Raw genomic sequence first — 18,247 nt, 5'->3', positions numbered from 1 at the left:
GATGCATAAACCCTATCTGCAACTAGAGGCCACAGAACTGAGCATGGTGATACAGACTGATTTTCAGTTGGTAAGGGGGTAAGGCAAGGATGTATACTCTCCTTATTTGTTCAACTTATATGCTGATTACATCATAAGAGAAGCTGGAACTTATGAGACCTTTCGTGGATTTAGGATTGGTGGTCTGAATACAAACAACCTACATTATGCAGATGACACCACTTTAACAGTTGAAAGCAAGGATGACCTGGAGGCTCTTGTACTGAAAGTACAAATATTGGTAAGATGAAGATTCCTACTACAGCTACACTTTCAGATATCAAGATCATGACAAAGTCTTTAAGTGGTAGGTAATTTTTGTTTGCTGGGTTCAACCGTATTAGCCAGTATACCTCAAATATTTTCATAGGTTTGTTATTAAAGAACAGTGTATAATGTTTACTGTACAATTTATAGCCTTTTATATAGCCTAGAAATCATGTGTTCACTGCACAAAATTTGAGGTAATCACATATTGGACTCCCCTTTACATTTTTACATTTTTTGGCTGTAAAAGTGGGAAAAAAGGGGTCAAATACACGAGTAAATGCGGCATGTATGTCTTGGAATGATGCCCTGTCAAGTGCTAACTGATGGCAGATCTCTGAACTGCTGGAGCCATTATTACTTACGGTATCGTATTATCATATTATGCAATATTGATACAAAATAACTCGATGGCCAGTCATTTGTCTATCTCAGTTGAGCAGTAGGCCTATCACACAGTAAACCTGATCACTGCTTTCATTTTAATTATCTTACACCGCTAACTTCCCTCCTACCGGTGTGTCGTCATTCCAAGGGATGTCATCTTCACTGCCCTCTCGTCAGCCATGCATCGAGAGCATTCAAGGTTCTGTTTTTGAAACTTTTAAAAATAGTATCGTTCCTGACTATTGAGTCCAAACAGTGAGAATCTATTCCCAAATGGTTTCTGGGGAGTTTCCTTCCGAACAAAGACGTGTTGCAGAAAGCGTGCCAAACCACCAGCTGATAACTAGCGTATGTTAGTGACTGAAAGCGTTCTTTGCATAATTGCGGCTATTGAAAGTCAAACCCTTATTTTAAACTATATTTTATGCTTGTTCTCTACATTTATCACATCACGATTTACCTAAACAGCTGTAAATGAGATAAAAGAGATTGCATTGTTTTAGTTAGGTATGCTATAAAGTGCCGGCATAGTGCCAGAAATTCCACGACGGGAAGTTTAAAAATAAATAACAGGAAAGTTTACCACATTTATGGATATTTGCAGTTGTGGCGGTAATGAGTTTTATCATCATAATGTTTAATTTCATGCAATTGTTGTCTCCATTTTTTTTATTAACGCATAGTATGTTTTGTTGGCATCTCCGAAAATCGTTAAGTGGGGACGTAAAATTATTAATTGTGAGATACGTTGGCTAGTAAAACAATAGCTATGAATGGATTGTTTTTATCGCGTTTTAAACTTAGTTCTAACAAAAGAACTATATTGGCCCCAGTTACGAGATTTTAAACGATCACTTTGTTAATGATCTTGCCTTCTATATTAATAGCAACAACTGTGAATATTTCTTAACTAAAGTAAACTTGTTTCCTCATCCCGAGGTGGTGTAGCTCTTTTTAGACAGGCCTCCAGTAGAGGGGAATTGCATGTACCATGTTTACCGCATATCAATCTTCCTGCCATTCGTAAATCTCTGGCAATATAGTACCGGAAATTGAACTCAGGCTCCCGAGAATGGCAGCTAATTGTGCTAACCATTACACTGGCGGACATTCTTAACTACACAACACGAAGATATATACATGAATGATGCGTGCTTGCAATGCACAGGTCGGACACGAAACTAATCACCTACTTGTGCGACGCCAGCGAAGCTGCAGTAGGCCTACACTACAGAGGCAGACATTTCTTAAATACAAAACACAGATGTACCGCATGACATCGACGAGTGTTTTCATTACGTAGGTCGTATGGACGAAACTATTCATAAATTTGGGCGATGTCATGAGAGCTGCAGTAAGACTTGTGCCCGCTTTGAAGCGGAATCTTTGTTATTCTCTGACGAATTACGTTGGGGGGTCTTGTATGCGAGATTTTTTCATTTTCTTCGTCTCGAAAAGCCAGCGATTGTCTAATACGCGAGGGGTTAATACACAAGTAAATACGGTATCTCCCTCAAACTCCAACTCCTCACTCGTACTGGTTAATGCCTGGCCACATCCACAGTCCCTACACTTGCACTCCTTAGCCATTCTTTACAGAATAATGAAAAGGAAAGGAAAAATAAAATAACTTATTCTGTGCAACAAGAAAAAATGAAAGGAAAGAAATACCGTATTTACTCGTGTATGAGACCCCACCTGGCTTTTCGAGATGAAGAAAATTTTTAAAAAATCTTGCGTATAAGACCCCCAACATAATTCGTCAGAGAACAAGAATGATTCTTCTTCAAAGCGGGTATAAGTCTTATTGCAGCTCTGATTACATCGCACAAATTTGTGAATAGTTTTGTCCGTACGACCTATGCAATTAAAACGCGTCGAATCCATGCGGTACATCTGTGTTTCGTAGTTAAGAAATGTCTGGCTCCATAGCGTAGGTCTACTGCAGCTCTGATAACGTTGCACAAACAGATGAATAGGCCTAGCTTCGTGTCCGATCCGTGCATTGCAAGCATGCATCAGTCATGCTATATGTCTGTGTTTTGTAGTTAATAATGTCCGTCAGTGTAATGGTTAGCACAATTAGTTGCTGTTCTCGGGAGTCTGACTTCGATTCCCTGTACCGTACTGCCAGAGATTTACGAATGGCAGGAAGGTTGATATGCGGTAAAAGCGGTATATATAACTCCCCTCCACTGGGGGTGCATCTAAAAATGAGCTGTACCACCTCGGGATGAGGAAATGAGTTTACTTTGGTTGAGAAATATTCGTGGTTGTTGCTATTTATACAGCAGGCGAGATCATTAACAAAGTGATCATTTAATATCTCGTATCTCGGGTCAATATAGGTATATGTTTGAAGAGAAGTAAGTTTAAATCGTGATAAAAACTATCCAATTAAAACAAATGTTTTACTCACCAACGTAGCTTACAAATAATAATAATTTTATGTCTCCACGTACTTTACACGATTTTCGGAGATGCCAAACAAAACATACTAGGGTATGCATTAATAAAAAAAGAGACAACAAACGTACGAAATTAAACATTATGATAATAAAATGAATTACCGCCACAATGTAGATATCCATAAATGTGGTATATTTTCCTGTTATTTAGTTTTATTCTTTCCCTCAAGGAACTTTTGGCACTATCAGGGTGATAATATACCTAACCTAAACAATGTGGTCTGTCTTATCTCATGGACAGCTGTTTACGTAAATCCTTATGTGATAAATGTAGTAAACAAGCATGAAATGTACTTAAAAATAAGGGTCTGTGTTTCAGTAGCCACAGTTATCAAAAGAATATTTCCAGTCACTATGTATTACATTCGGAAATACTACTCGTAACATACGCTAGTTATCAGCTGATGGTTTGGCATGCCATCTATAGCACGGCTTCAGAAGGAGTGGCTTCTGCTACATATACACCAACTGGGAATATCAGAGACCTTCTCCAGAAACCATTTGGGAAGAGATTCACACTGTTTAGACTATAGTCGGGAACAAAATTATTTTTAAAAGGTTCAAATAAGATGGGACCTCGTGTATGCTCTCGATTGCAGTGCATGGCTCAAGGAAGATGAAGCATGGCTGACCCAACTGACGAGATGGCAGTGAAGATGACGTTACTTGGAATTCTGGTAGCAGGGCAGGGAAGTTGGCGGCGCAAGGCGATAATTTAAATGAAAGCAATGATCAGGTTTGCTATGTGCTATGTGGACAGCCACAAATGACAAATCCCTTTTTTTACGGGGTCGAGTGTGAAGTGAAACTAATATTCATAACGAGTTTTTACGGCCGTCAACCTCACGAGAGGAATTAATGAGATGTAACGAATTACGTGAGATGAGTAACAAAAATGGACTTTTATATGCACCGTAGACCTAAAAGTCTTGTTCACCATTTATTGTCTTTTTATGTTTAGAAATACTGTCTTCCGACGAAAATAGCCAGTATGACTTAAATAAATCTAAGTTTCTTATATAATAGTATAAAATGTTTACACGCACAATTTATAGCTTTTTATAGCCTAGAAGTCATGTGTTCACTGCACAAAATTTTGAGGTTTTCACATATTGGACGCCCCTTTAGTATTTTTGGCTGTAAAAGTGGGGGAAAAAATGTGTCGTGACCTACCTGTCCTGTGAGACGTTCTAGTTGGTTGGTCACCAGGCCGTTGGAGTTAGCATATTACCTGTCCTGCCGAGCAGTAAAGTAGGGAGGTAAATTGTAGGTGCAAACTCTGTCCCGCAACTCCCGAAATAAAAGATGAAATTAGCTTCACTGTCCTTTATTACCCAGGACAACTATGTACACTGTTCACAAGTTCATTTACAGATTCTGAATAAGACGGTCTGACGAGAGCTTGCTTCACGAGCCTACCCTACGGCTACGCGCTAAGTCCGAATTCTGCCCTGCGGCACTTATGTACAACTTCACTGTCACAACTGACTGCTCGATGGAGCTGGATCTAAGAGTACGAATTACTGGTGAGAGAGAGCCCCGCGCCATCTTGGCTTAGGGTTATATCTGCTCTCCTTGAAGCAAAGGTCGATCCCTTCCCTTCACCTTAGGGTTGGATCCATGGGCGTTGCCTAGCTGCTCTCCTTGTAGGTGGTGCCCTCAATGACTATTCTGAACTAATTGTCACAGTAGGTGCTGCCCTCTGGGCACTACTATCTCTGTCCCACTTTACACTCATATTTCCTTGTCTCTACTAGAGTGCAACTGTACTGGCTTTGTCCCTTTTGTCGGCGAGCCACCCGGCTCCTAAACCAACTATTAGACTCTGTTTGTCGATACACAAACAAGCAAACATCCGCTGTTGTAAACATATTTTCGTCGGCGCGTTCCGCAAGCCCTCTGCATGACTAATGTTCTCCGCTACTTGAAACTTCACTGAAATGTTCCTTCTTCTTTCCAATTACACTAGCCTGCAAAATAAAACTATTTTTTGTGCGGTAAAAATGAAACTAGGTGGGTTTTGTGAATTTCTTAACGCAGAATTTGAGAAAAAAATTAGTTTTGGTGAATCACGTCTGGTTTGGTGGCAATTTTACAAAATATTATTTTGTTCTTACGTAAAATTGTTGATATTTAGTATTGATTAAATTTGATGTATTAATGTAAATTTCAGCTTGCAAAACGCAATCATATTTTTCATGCATTGAATACACATAAATGCTGCTTTGTAAGCCTGTGGGTAGTATGTATTATATTTTTAATGTATATTGAAATTCGTGAAACTGAAGCATAAAGCGCCTATTTAGTTTCGACTGTACAGTTGCTTTTAAATTAATATAACTGTACCTTGAATAAAAATTACATGGTTAAACATACATAGTTTTGTTACATTATGTGCAGGTTAGATTCACACCTCCGTCGTTTCCCGTGGAATTTCCGGGTTTTTTAAGTTCTTGAATGATCTCTAGAAGAGTCGTCTCGTGCAATCGACCAATAGTAATCGGCCATCATATTCACATCCCTACGTTCCTGATAGCGTCGTTCTGCATTTTTGAGATCCTGGTGAAACCTTTCACCTTGTTCTTCACTGACAGCTCCGAAATTTAGAGGGAAATAATCCAGATGCGAAGCTAAAAAATGAAGCTTAAGGCACATATTACAACCGAGTTCCTTAAACTTTACCAACATTTTCCTTACAATTTCTTTGTATTGAGGGTCCTTAATTTTGCCAAGGAATTTAGTCACTACATCTTTGAATGCGTTCCATGCCTCTTTCTCAATTTTGGTCATCGTGTCTGTGAAAATTTTATCCTTCATCTGATTACGAATCTGTGGTCCATCAAATACGCCTTCTTTGACTTTTGCATCTAATAATGAGGGAAATTTAGTGGATAAATATTGGAAGCATAGGCTACTTTTATCTAATAACTCGACATGCAGTTTCATCAATCCAAATTTGATATGCAAGGGTGGAAGTAAACTTTTTTCATGGTCAATAAGACTTACATTCAAGACATTTTTGGATTCTGGTTGTAGTTGTTTCCTTTCTGTCCAATTCACTGTATCCCAATGTTTATCCCGTGCCCTGCTATCCCATTCGCATAGGAAACAGGGAAATTTTGTATAGCCTTTTTGTTGTCCCAGCAACAATCCAATGATCTTCAAATCACAGCAAATTTACCACCCATGCTCATGATATTTAATTTTTTCAAACACCAACTTCAAGGTCTCATATGTTTCAGACATTTTTGTGGAGTGTGCAAGTGAACGGATGCCAGAACATTTGTATTATGAAGCAAAACAGCCTTTAGACTTATTTTGGAAGAGTCAATAAAAACACGTCACTTACTAGGATCATACTCTTTCTCTCCCAATCGACGTAGAAGATTTGAAACATCCGTACACAATACAAGTTCATCTTCTTGAGTATAATACTTTCGGACTGTTATCTTTGAAAGGAAACTGCTTTATCAGTCCATCATAAACATTGCATAAGGGCTGGGGCTTTTAACACGTCTGATTATTCAAGTGGTCTAAGATGAAAGACAAACTCTCAACTGTCTTATCTTCAATCCTACATACCTCGCGGTCTGTTGCGTATCTGGGGGAGTTTGTTATGAATTTACCAGGAAATCCCCAACTACAAAATGAAAATTTAGACAGCAATAAACCTATAATAAAATGCAAACAATAACAAATCAAATCACATAATTGTATTCTAAAAATGTTGCGCGAGAACATCCCTCAACATTACATCTTACGAATTCATGCAGATACTAAAACACCGAATTGCGTCAAAACTAGACGTGATAGGAAAAAAATGTCTCTATTTTGTGTGCCCAATTCGCGACTGTTTCACGTGGGTCCTGCACTGTTCTGAACATTCGACATATGTACAAATCTAATGTGCCTTGCTGGCCATAATATTCTGTTAATGCCCACTTGGCTCTCTCCCAATTATATATATCACGTCTGACCAATAATTTATCTCGGGCTCTGCCCATAATCTTTGTTAAAATATACTTAAAAAACAACTCTTGATCTTCATCCTTAATCATACGAACAACAGCATCTACGTTTGCTATAAACTCATGCAATCTATCTGGTTGACTGCCATCAAACTCTTGTCCAATGAGGCGATGTCCTTCTACTACTGTTACAAAAGACCCACTCATACTTACTGATTCCACCTCGTCCTCGAGCATCTCAGTGCCTCGGTCTGCTGGTACTGAACTATTCTGTCGTGCCATTTGAAATAATGTTCAGCTTACCTTAAATCTTCAATGCTGCTTCACTGCTGGGCTGGATGAGTAGTCGGCTGTAGTGCTGCTTGTCCACCGGATGGCGTCGTCTGCTGCTGGATTGCTACCCCTGTGCTGGGCTGGCTTAGTAGGCTGCGGTAGTGATGATCCTCTTCTGCAATGCACGGCACTCGAATGAAAGATACACGGTAGCGCGGTTCGGACAATCTTCTACGAAGTTGCGGTTTTTTCACACGTAAATCTTCTACGAAGTCGCGGTTCTCTTACGGACAATCTTCTGCGAAGTCGCGGTTCTGTCACGTTATTTCGGTAAGTTGACTCTGTTCGAGAATCGAACTCGGGACCCTGCACTACCTGACACCAAAAAGTATATGCCTGTCGTGACCTACCTGTCCTGCAAGATGTTCTAGTTGGTTCGTTACCAGGCCGTTGGAGTTGGTGTATTACCTGTCCTGCTGAGTGGTAAAGTAGGGAGGTAAATTGTAGGTGCGAACTCTATCCCGCAACTCCCGAAATAATATATGAAATTAGCTTCACTGTCCTTTATTACCCAGGATGACTATGTACACTATTTACAAGTTCATTTACAGATTCTGAATAAGACGTCTGACAAGAGCTTGCTTCACGAGCCTACCCTGCGGCTACGCGCTAAGTCCGAATTCTGCCTTGAGTCACTTATGTACAACTTCACTGTCACAACTGACTGCTCGATGGAGCCGGGTCCTAAGAGTACGAATTACTGGTGAGAGAGAGCCCCGCGCCATCTTGGCTTAGGGTTATATCTGCTCTCCTTGAAGCAAAGGTCGAACAGTTCCCTTCACCTTAGGGTTGGATCCATGGGCGTTACCTAGCTGCTTTCCTTGTAGGTGGTGCCCTCAATTACTATTCTGAACTAATGGTCACAGTAGGTGCTGCCCTCTGGGCACTACTGTCTCTGTCCTACTTTGCACTCATATTTCCTTGTCTACTAGAGTGCAACTGTACTGGCTTTGTCCCTTTTGTCGGCGAGCCGCCCGGCTCCTAAACCAACTATTAGACTCTGTTTGTCGATACACAAACAAACAAACATCCGCTGTTGTAAACATATTTTCGTCGGCGCGTTCCGCAAGCCCTCTGCATGACTAATGTTCTCCGCTACTTGAAACTTCACTGAAATGTTTCTTCTTCCTTCCAATTATTAGAGTCTCAATACAATGAATATACAATGCTCTGACATTACAAGGTGTCCCATATTTTTGGTTATTACTCTGATACTAGTTTATTTCCCTTAACACCTTGAGATCGAATCTCAGCTGCGAATCCCGGCTGCCGTTCATCTGACAGTCCGCCGGTTCGAACCCTTGGGGAGGATGGTACACGACAAAGGGGTCGAATACCAATATAAATGGTCCGTTATTGGACATTATAAATTTTCCAGCTAACTCATTCCTGGTTGCCAGCGTTTCGCCCTCGTGTGCTAGGCTGGGCTCATCAGTTGGTACCTAGCACACCTACCAAGACGCATGGCTAGTGCATACCGTGGAGGCCACTGCGTAAGCCAATTGTAGCCACCGGCAGTGCCAATGCACTATGAGACACTGTCTCACTACTAAAAATTGATGCCTGCTTGGCCATCAGATAATACAGATGTTGATTCCCATAGGGAATTTGTAATATTTGTTCCGAATGAGTAAATTTATAATACCAATATAAATGGTCCGTTATTGGACATTATAAATTTTCCAGCTAACTCATTCCTGGTTGCCAGCGTTTCGCCCTCGTGGGCTAGGCTGGGCTCATCAGTTGGTACCTAGCACACCTACCAAGACGCATGGTTAGTGCATACTGTGGAGGCCACTGCGTAAGCCAATTGTAGCCACACAAGGGCGAAACACTGGCAACCAGGAATGAGTTAGCTGGAAAATGTATAATGTCCAATAACGGACCATTTATATTGGTATTATAAATTTACTCATTCGGAACAAATATTACAGATTCCCTATGGGAATCAACATCTGTATTAAAGGGGTCGAATACGCGAGTAAATACGGTAGGATTGTCTAGAATAGTACACAAAGATCATACGCCAATAAGGTAATTAATATAGGCTACTACTACACTACAATACTACTTAGTCATACTAAATTTTTATCCTACAACACCCTAACAGGATGAAAATTGTTAATTACTGAATGCCGAAAGGAATACGCAAGAATTACACAATTCCAAACTGCAGTTAAGCCTGTCCTAATTACAACAACAGAATTCTAGTAAAGAGAGTTTCTACAGTTCCACTATTCTGTACAAATATTTCACTGTAATAGAATAAGCACACTAGTTTCTAATAAGATACTACAATTAAAATAATTTTAAACTACCTTCAGATGTATCCTAAGTACAATAGGTTATTACTAATCACAAACAGAAATGGAAATTGCAATTAAAGTTTGAAATTTGCAAGAACTACTCAAAGATTACAAACAAAGCTAAATGTGTAGACAGATTATTACTAGTACTATTTTATCCTTCTATGCTCTAATAGAAATGAAAACTGCCATTTGTTTAAATGCTGAAGTAGCAAGAGGGTTACTGTACACAAAGATACACACAAATATATCAGGCAAGATACTATCTAATATACCGGTACTTCATGTACACTACAGTCTTCACTGAAATGTGGTTATGTGATTTTTACAGCTGGTAGATTACTATTATTTTCTCTACTACACAGGACGGAGAATAAAAGTGTCCTTAAATGCTGAAAAATAAGACGTCGTCTACGATAATTTCTCTAAAAGACTTTTGTCAAACTACACCAGGGACTTGAATTGCAATTATTGGTATATACGAATTTGATTATTAACTTTTGCTTGATGAATAATCAAAGGTGCAAAGTACGAAGTACGCTGGAGACTTGGAACTACAAATTATCAGAATACAGTAATCAGCTGATTCTTGTATTTGTTTACTCAACTACCCTCTACTCTGTGATATCGCTGGAATGCAGCAAACAATCTTCAACAATCCAAAGACTGTTGAGTAATTCTCCAGTATTTATTTATTTTATTTATTCGTATCAGAAGCATTAATACTATAAATACATATATACTCTAACTGAATTGTATACATTATAGACAAAGTCACACTTATCAGTACTACTTTTGCCCAGAAATTGGCAACATCCAGTGCATTTTCTGTTGCCTGAAGTAGATCTTGTACTGTGCATGTTTTAGGGCACCTACTACACTGCAACAAATGAGACGTCTGGATTGCACCACACTCACACAATGAAGACTTGATGTTGAAACCCCACTTCTGCAGGTTGCTTTTACATCTTGTGACGCCTGCCCGTAATCTGTTCAGTGATCTCAAAGTACTCCATTTCTCCATGTGACCAGGTGGTAGTTCTTCGCTTGGTGTCAGCCATTCTTCGGAGCGAGGTGTCCCATTAAGAGCCTCTGTTGTTCAGAGGAAGCTTTTCCTTGATTTGAGTCTTGGAGTAACTGGCCTATATCCATACAGAGGGTGAGCTTCAGATGTTTCCGCCTTCTTCCTCTCGTTTTTTGCTGCAACCTCTCGATGGATATCAGGAGGGGCAATACCAGCAAGACTGTACAATTTATCCAATGGAGTAGGTTTTAGACAGCCAGTAATGATGCAACAGGTATCGTTTAGAGCAACATCTACCTTCCTGGCGTGACTTGACTTCTTTTTTTGAATCGAAGTTTACAGGCGTATCTTATTTTATTGAATAAATTATTACTTCACGATAGTTTGAACGGATATCTATATGAAATACCATGTCTATTGTCTGCTCGAATGTAAAAACTGCAGAAGTTAGAACTCCTTATGATAATCTGTCTTTGTAAGTATTATACCAATAAACCTACAGATATTTTAATGTTTAAAAAAAGTTAATATTATTACCTAAATTATTTCCTAAACCTAAATTCAAAACAACGTATACCTAGATAGCCTACTTAACCTAGAAAACATAATCTACTGAACCCCATCTGAACTACTTGATATAAAATTCAAATAAATATCACTATTCCCAATTTCTACCAACAAGCACTAAACACCAATATATAATTAGCACTAAATGGATCACACACGCACACAAAATTAAACAACATCAGTAGGTTTTAACTACTTTATCACTATGATAATGCAAGAGCACACTCAACAGTCGACCATTCACAAGTGCATTCAACACTCAATCTATGTTGCAATGCTTCCTGTTCCTTTGCTTATACGTGAGTGCTTTTACGGTTTTTGTTCAATCAGAAAGTTCCTTACCAACATTCTGTGTTAATCCCATGATGTATGAAACCACTTCATCCCTGCCTTCCCATTATATTTCACCATTTCGGATCTAATTTTGCATACTCCTGCTGCTTTATGATGATTTAGTTTATTTGGCTATTCGTCCAGTGGAAGCGACTGTGCACTATTACGAGATAGGCGACTACAGGCGACTTTGATTCATGTGACGATGCTTGACTGGGATCGTCCACTGCAAGCGACTTCGCGCGACTGTCAGTTGGAGTCAGCACTCTGTATGTACAGCTCTGAGTGCGTTCCTGTAGTACGTGTTGTCAGGTTATTAAGATCATTAAAGATTCTGTGAGGTGGATGATAAGGCTTTAGTTTACTTTTTGGAGATTTACTACCTGATGAGGCATCAGAGGGATACTCGCAAAAGAAGACATCAGTGTTAACTTTAGCCAGGGTCAGCCGAGGTGGGGGGGGGGGGTGAGTTATAGGTACGAAATTATGACCGAACACAATGAAGTCTACTTTCACTTTTTTATTGTCAGTTTCCGTTTATTTTCTTTCGTAAAATGTCCATGAGGTGAGGGGGGCGTTTAACCCCCAGTAACGTCCCCTTGGCTACGCCCCTGACACTAGGTAAAAAGATGCCAATGGAAGATTCCATCATCTGTTTGATGATTGAACAAAGACCGCCAGAAGTTCTTTGATTGTTATTGGATGCATCCAGAAACTACTTTCTGAATGCAATTGACCAAGAACAGCCAAAATGCCACTCTTCAGGGAGACAATAACACCTTTGAAATGGTTAACTGAGAATCGATAATAAGCGATATGAATACTTTTTTAAAAGCTTTGCATTTTTAAATAATCAAAGGTCGAATTAAGTATGTAATTTAAGATATCAGTGCAACATACAAAAATACGTAAGGTACAAATCCATTAGTAAGATTCACTTAAGGATAGTTAAACAGAAATATAAAACTTTTAATTTCTAATTTCAACAGTCTCTACATGTTGTGTTTTGTTCGAACCGACTGTCGGCAGCCCTGAAGATGGTTTTTTATGGTTTCCCATTTTCACATCAGTCATTTCACGATGCACCTGAAAAGTTACCAAACAATTGTCGTAACGCCACATCTATAGGGCCAGATTCCATTTGAAGAGTGTTGTTTGGCTGGCCTGTTTTGGTTTGATAGTGCAGGATGACAGGGATCGTGTGTGTTTATATGGAGACGGCATGTGCAGAGAACTTTGATGTAATTCATCCCCTTCTTTAAAAAATGTGCTGGAGCTTATTTCTCACAGCCAGTTTGTCGGGAACCTTCTTCATATATGGAAGGAGGCTTACCAAAAATTGGTAATCGCTGTTGTTTGCTCTCTTTACCTCGAATTTTTCGTGATCAGATTTTTATCATTCGTTTTCCTTCGCTTATGCCATTTGGTATTAGTTGTTGAAGGCCCCAATTTTGTTTGTTCATTGGAAGAGCTACGCTGCTACGGAAATTGTAAATATAAATAACCATTTAATTAGACTACTGACCATTATCAACACCCACTGGCTATGGCTATGGAGCCAAGCTCTGCATTTGGGAGGCACGTGGGTTCGACCCCACTTCCACCTTTCCTTAGAATGGGTTTCTGTGGTTTCCCATGTATCACTTCCAGGCAAGTGTCAGGACAGTTCCTGTTCGTAGGCCACAACCGATTCTTTCCATCTCCTTACCCAGTTTCATTCACCATATCATTTTCGTTAGCTCCTCAACTGAGGTTGGTGTCAGGAAGGGATCGAGCCGTAAAACACGCCATGTAAATTCATCTCGCTTCATCCCCGACCCCGTGTTAAGGGGACTGAGGGGTTGACACGTATATCAACACCTACTTCCTCTGTCACCCATAGTTTGCTTTGTATATCTCGAGAATGATAACGTTTATCTTTCATAAGGGTGGTTTTATTTATTTATTTAATTTATTTATTTATTTATTTATTTATTTATTTATTTACATTTTATGGCTTTCATTAGACCACTCTAGCCAACTTTATACAAAGAATTGTTTAGTTTCCTGTCAGCCCAGTACTACTCCATTCTCTCTGATCTTACCTTCTTTCGTCACTGGAAATCGCCCTTCCTATTGTCTGTTTGTTGATTCTGATTTGCAGTCTGGTTTGTTTGTCTGTGAGTTTCTTGATTTTGTTGGTTTTGTTTCTTAGGTCTTCCACTGTAATTTGTAGTTCATCCATATCTTCCTTGATTTCTCTAATCCACTTAATGTTGCACTTACTATTCCATAATTTTTCTATTATTCTCCTGATGATCCTGTTCTCTGGTGTCCTGATTAGATGTCCAAAAAATGAAATGCGTTTCTTCCTGATTGAGCTCATTACTGGTTCTATTTCCTTGTAGACTGTTTCATTAGAAGCTACTCTCCAGTGTCCATCTTGTTGGTATGATTTGTTGATGCATGTTCTAATGCTTTTCCTCTCTGTCTTGAGTATTTTGTCTATTTGTGCAGTGTTAGTTGTTTTGAAGATGGTTTCGCTTGCGTATGTTATTTCTGGTTGAATGACTGTTTTCCTAAAAGACCTTTCCATGGTTGACTTTCGAAGGTAGTTAACCTTGGGTGGAGCAAGCTCCGATTTACAACTACGGTTGTTAACCGCAGAGGGACAACCCCAGATGTTCAGGGTTCTGGGTTGGCATTTCCTCCTAACCCAATGAGGTATGGTTTTCCCGCCAATACTCGGGTGGCTGATTACAGTGGTTTCCCACTGGGCGATGGGGTCGCTACGACCCTATGCCAAGATGGTGTTTTTAAGGGTGTTTTAATAATAATAATAATAATAATAATAATAATAATAATGTGTATGACAACGGGAGACAAGTGCTTGCAGAAACCGTAGTGTACTGGCGACTACAAGCGGCAAATCCCATTCGAGGGGAATCTGTTGCCTGCTGTTGGGTCTAGTCGCATGAAGTTGGCCGCTCGAGGTCGCTTGCAGTGGACGTGGTTTTGTTTCTCTACGCAGTGCGATCAGTCGCGCTAGTATGCACCTAGTCCCCTCATCTTATAATCGCACGTAGTCGCTTCTAGGGGATGAGCAGCCTTAACCTTTCCTCATCAAGTGATTTCATGCCGTTGTCTTCCTTCCCATAAAATCAGTTGTTCGTGGCTTCAACAGAAAGATTTAGTTTATCTTGAGAAGATAAATATTTCTTTCGTCTGTCTAATGGTTCCATCTTTTTCCCTCCTTTTGTAAGATTCTACTTTACTGTCCAGAAAAGTTTCCATACTGTTTGACCATGACTTCTTCTTGGACTTGACAATGTCTAATATTTCTTTATTATTTATTTTGACCTTTCCCAACTGGAGAATGCCCCTGAGGACAAAATATACAGAAAGACAATATGAATATTAAAAGTAATTGTGAGTTGGTTAGCACATTTCACACACTGTATGCTGTTGCATTAAAAAATTTGAGACATACGGTTCTTCAGGATTTGAACGGAATATTTCAAGGCAGTCACTGCAGTTTCTTTTATTAATGCCTGAGTTCTTCATTCCACCAAGATGTTCATTCACTAATTATATCCCTGTACTTGTCATGGAGATTCTCTGCCCTTTTTTGTCTGCTGTCAGATTTCACCTTCTCTATGCTAGGCATAGTGATACGTCACTGCAGATCAGATAATGGTCTGTATAATCAAAAAATTTGCAGTGTACTGCTCGTTCCGAACAAATTTCCTGAATTTAATGTTGGTTATGATATAGCCTATTTTGGATCTGGTACTCCTACCCTCCCACGTGTAGTGGTGTTATAGCCTTATGCTTAAAGCATGTATTTGTAACGGCTAGTTCTGCGCTAGCACTGAACTCCAGTAAATGCTTCCCATTCCTATTAGCTTTCATTTCTTCCCCACAGTTATCCTTTCTCATATCTTTCAGTTCTGTTTCCAATTCTCACATTGAAATCGCTCATTAACACTTTTGTATCCTTTTTTATTTTTACCACGCTGTCACTCACTGCTTCATATGACTTGTCAACTTCATCCAACATCCTAACATGACGTATGTACTGAGACTATTCTCATTCTAATTGCTGCAACTGCTAAGTGGACCCACATATTTTGCTCATTTCCGTGCCAAACAGAAAAGATGTTTCATACATTAATTTTCGGTATGAACAGTCCTACCCATATTGTGCCTTTCTCATGTCAACACCTTTTAATGAACACTTTATAATTTCCTGCCCCTTCATCGTTATCTCCCCTTACTCAAGAAGTGCTAGTGGTATGCAAACGCTTAGTGCATTATGAATACAGATTTTTGTGGTAATACATTTCAGTCGTGATTAAGTGAAACTGATAAGAACATACTAATGTTGTTTTCTTTGGACTTTCATATTACGGAATCCCTAATCTATAAGATATTGCAAAATTTTTAAGTGGCCTAATATGATATTCGAATTTGGTATAATCGATAACTTTTGTGCTAGTCATAGTCTTGAAATATTGTAGGACAAAACTGTTTATATCTTTTTAATTCATGCTGTTAATATTGTATATACTGTATTGTAAAATAGTATTGTTTTCTCTTTACAGTTTGAAAGCAACTCGTGTGAAAGTATGGCGGGCCCGGTCTGAGAGTCCATTGTTCAATTGTGATCAGTATGCTCAAGGCATGGAAATGCTGTACAAGAGCATGTGGGAGCGGCATTCTTGTGGAGAGAAACCAGATCATATAGTCCACAAGTAAATAGGGCTCCCTACCTCTCCCCTTCCTAGGTTTTCCATAGTCATACCTAAACATAAACTTTTTCAATTCATCAAATTTCATTCGTTGTGCATTCTGATCTAGGGGTAGTAGTATATGCTGTTAAGACATAGGCAGGTCATTACAGCATGGCTGCACCATCAAGTTTTATCCTTGGAATGCAACTGTAACCTAGCTTATTTAATTTGAATCACCCCTTTTATCTGAGAAGAATGTAAGGAATGATAACCAACTCTGTACATAATTAAGTTTCATGAAGTCCATTGAGGCTACACTGTGTTGGGATATCATTCATTCTGAGTAACAATATTTATAACTTTTATGAGCAGGACCTCTGTGTGTATTGTAAAGTGAATTTCAGGTCTGGTCAGTTTTGATATTAAAAATTGTAATTAAATGACAGCAGTTGGAAATTGCCATTGGTGTTATTTTGATGTTAATATTTTGAAGTGGGAGTAAATGGTTGTCTGAACAAAAGAATCTCTTCATTCAGGAGCTGTACTTGTGCTGAAGAAGTGCCAAGGTTGTGAGGTGCTTACTGTAATTTATTTTATTCCTATCACTACATCTCTGGGTGGACATTGCTCCAAATGTTATAAAGTTCTGATGTAAAGAACTCGTTTTAGTGTCATTCTTTTTTCCTTTTTTCTTTTAAATTTTGTGATGTTCTCTAAATTATTCAACCATGATGTAAGGAATGAAAGTGAAATGAGTTGTATGAATATATTGTGAATTTTTTTTAGTAAAGAAATGTTTTTATTTATTTATTTTAGGGAAAGAAGAATGTTAAACAATGCCATGCTGTTTGAGAGTTGTAGAAATAGCTGCAAATTCTGTGGCTGTAATGATAAATATAGGTGTATAAAAATCAAGTCCATTGGTATTTCTGCAATCTGCTTCTAGCCCAGGTGCTTAGAAGTTGGGATGCGTATGTGGGAATGAAATGAAGAATGCTTTGTTTTTAACCAATCCTGAAATCCATCTTCCCTTACACTGTGGCTGTTGTGCCATGTCGGTTTATAAATTTCTTTTGTTTCCGTTGTATGCATTCACATTTACCTCAAAATATTTCAGATATTTCAGGCCCACTGTATAAAATGTATCCCGTTGTTAACTTGGCAATTATGTTACCAACTTTCTTGTTCAGCTTACCTCTTTCTTCATATTGAAGATGGAAGATACATTTCCTTGAATTCTGCATGCTTTTTTGTGAGGAAAGCTATTATGTTACTGCAGTGTTCAATACTTTTGCAGCATTTACTGTAAGAGCTTGTATTGCAAAATATTATTTTTAATTAATATTATATTCTAAGACATTCTCATTCTCATTCATATTTTCTTCTATTTAGTTTAAAGATATATTTAGAATTTTCTGTGAAAGTTATTGCTTGTATGCTGATGAACGTACTACTCGGTCATGACTAGCCTGGAACCTTTGACATCAAATTATATTCTTTCAGCTGGTTTGTATGGCATAGTTAGTTAAATTGTTGCCTTTTGTACTGAAGGTTATGGAATCAAATCCCATTCAGTCAGTCTGTTTTTAGAGTTCTTAATTGCAGAAGACTTATCAGTTGGTGTACTTGCATTTTGAATTCATTCAGGACAGATTTCTAATTCTCTACCTTCTCCTAAAGATATCTGCAGTAAAAAGGATGTTAAATTTATTATTGCCCTCTTTCTCTGTTACCCTGAGAGCATATGATTTGGAGCAACATTGTAAAGTTCAGGGGGTAAAAAAATGAGATTTAAGGTTTTTCCAGCATCCTGCTATATAATTTACTAGCAAGATATCTGCAC

At 38.8% G+C, this 18,247-nt stretch overlaps 1 protein-coding gene across 4 annotated transcripts in view; it reads left to right on the top strand.

Moving 5' to 3' along the window:
* The window catches only part of sxc (O-linked N-acetylglucosamine (GlcNAc) transferase sxc), a 378,462-nt gene extending 360,693 nt beyond the window's left edge, over positions 1-17,769 (top strand). For all 4 annotated transcript variants that reach the window (XM_067136873.2, XM_067136875.2, XM_067136874.2 and 1 more), the window contains one exon: positions 16,276-17,769. In XM_067136873.2, coding sequence (XP_066992974.1) covers positions 16,276-16,429 — 154 coding nt within the window. In that variant the 3' untranslated portion in view covers positions 16,430-17,769. The remainder of the gene's footprint in view (positions 1-16,275) is intronic.
* Positions 17,770-18,247: the final 478 nt, after the last annotated feature.

Source organism: Anabrus simplex, chromosome 1 (assembly GCF_040414725.1).
Source record: "Anabrus simplex isolate iqAnaSimp1 chromosome 1, ASM4041472v1, whole genome shotgun sequence".
In the NCBI taxonomy this organism is placed as follows: Eukaryota; Metazoa; Arthropoda; class Insecta; order Orthoptera; family Tettigoniidae; genus Anabrus; species Anabrus simplex.
Note: the sequence above shows the minus strand (reverse complement) of the source record. Positions and strands in the feature narration are given on the sequence as shown.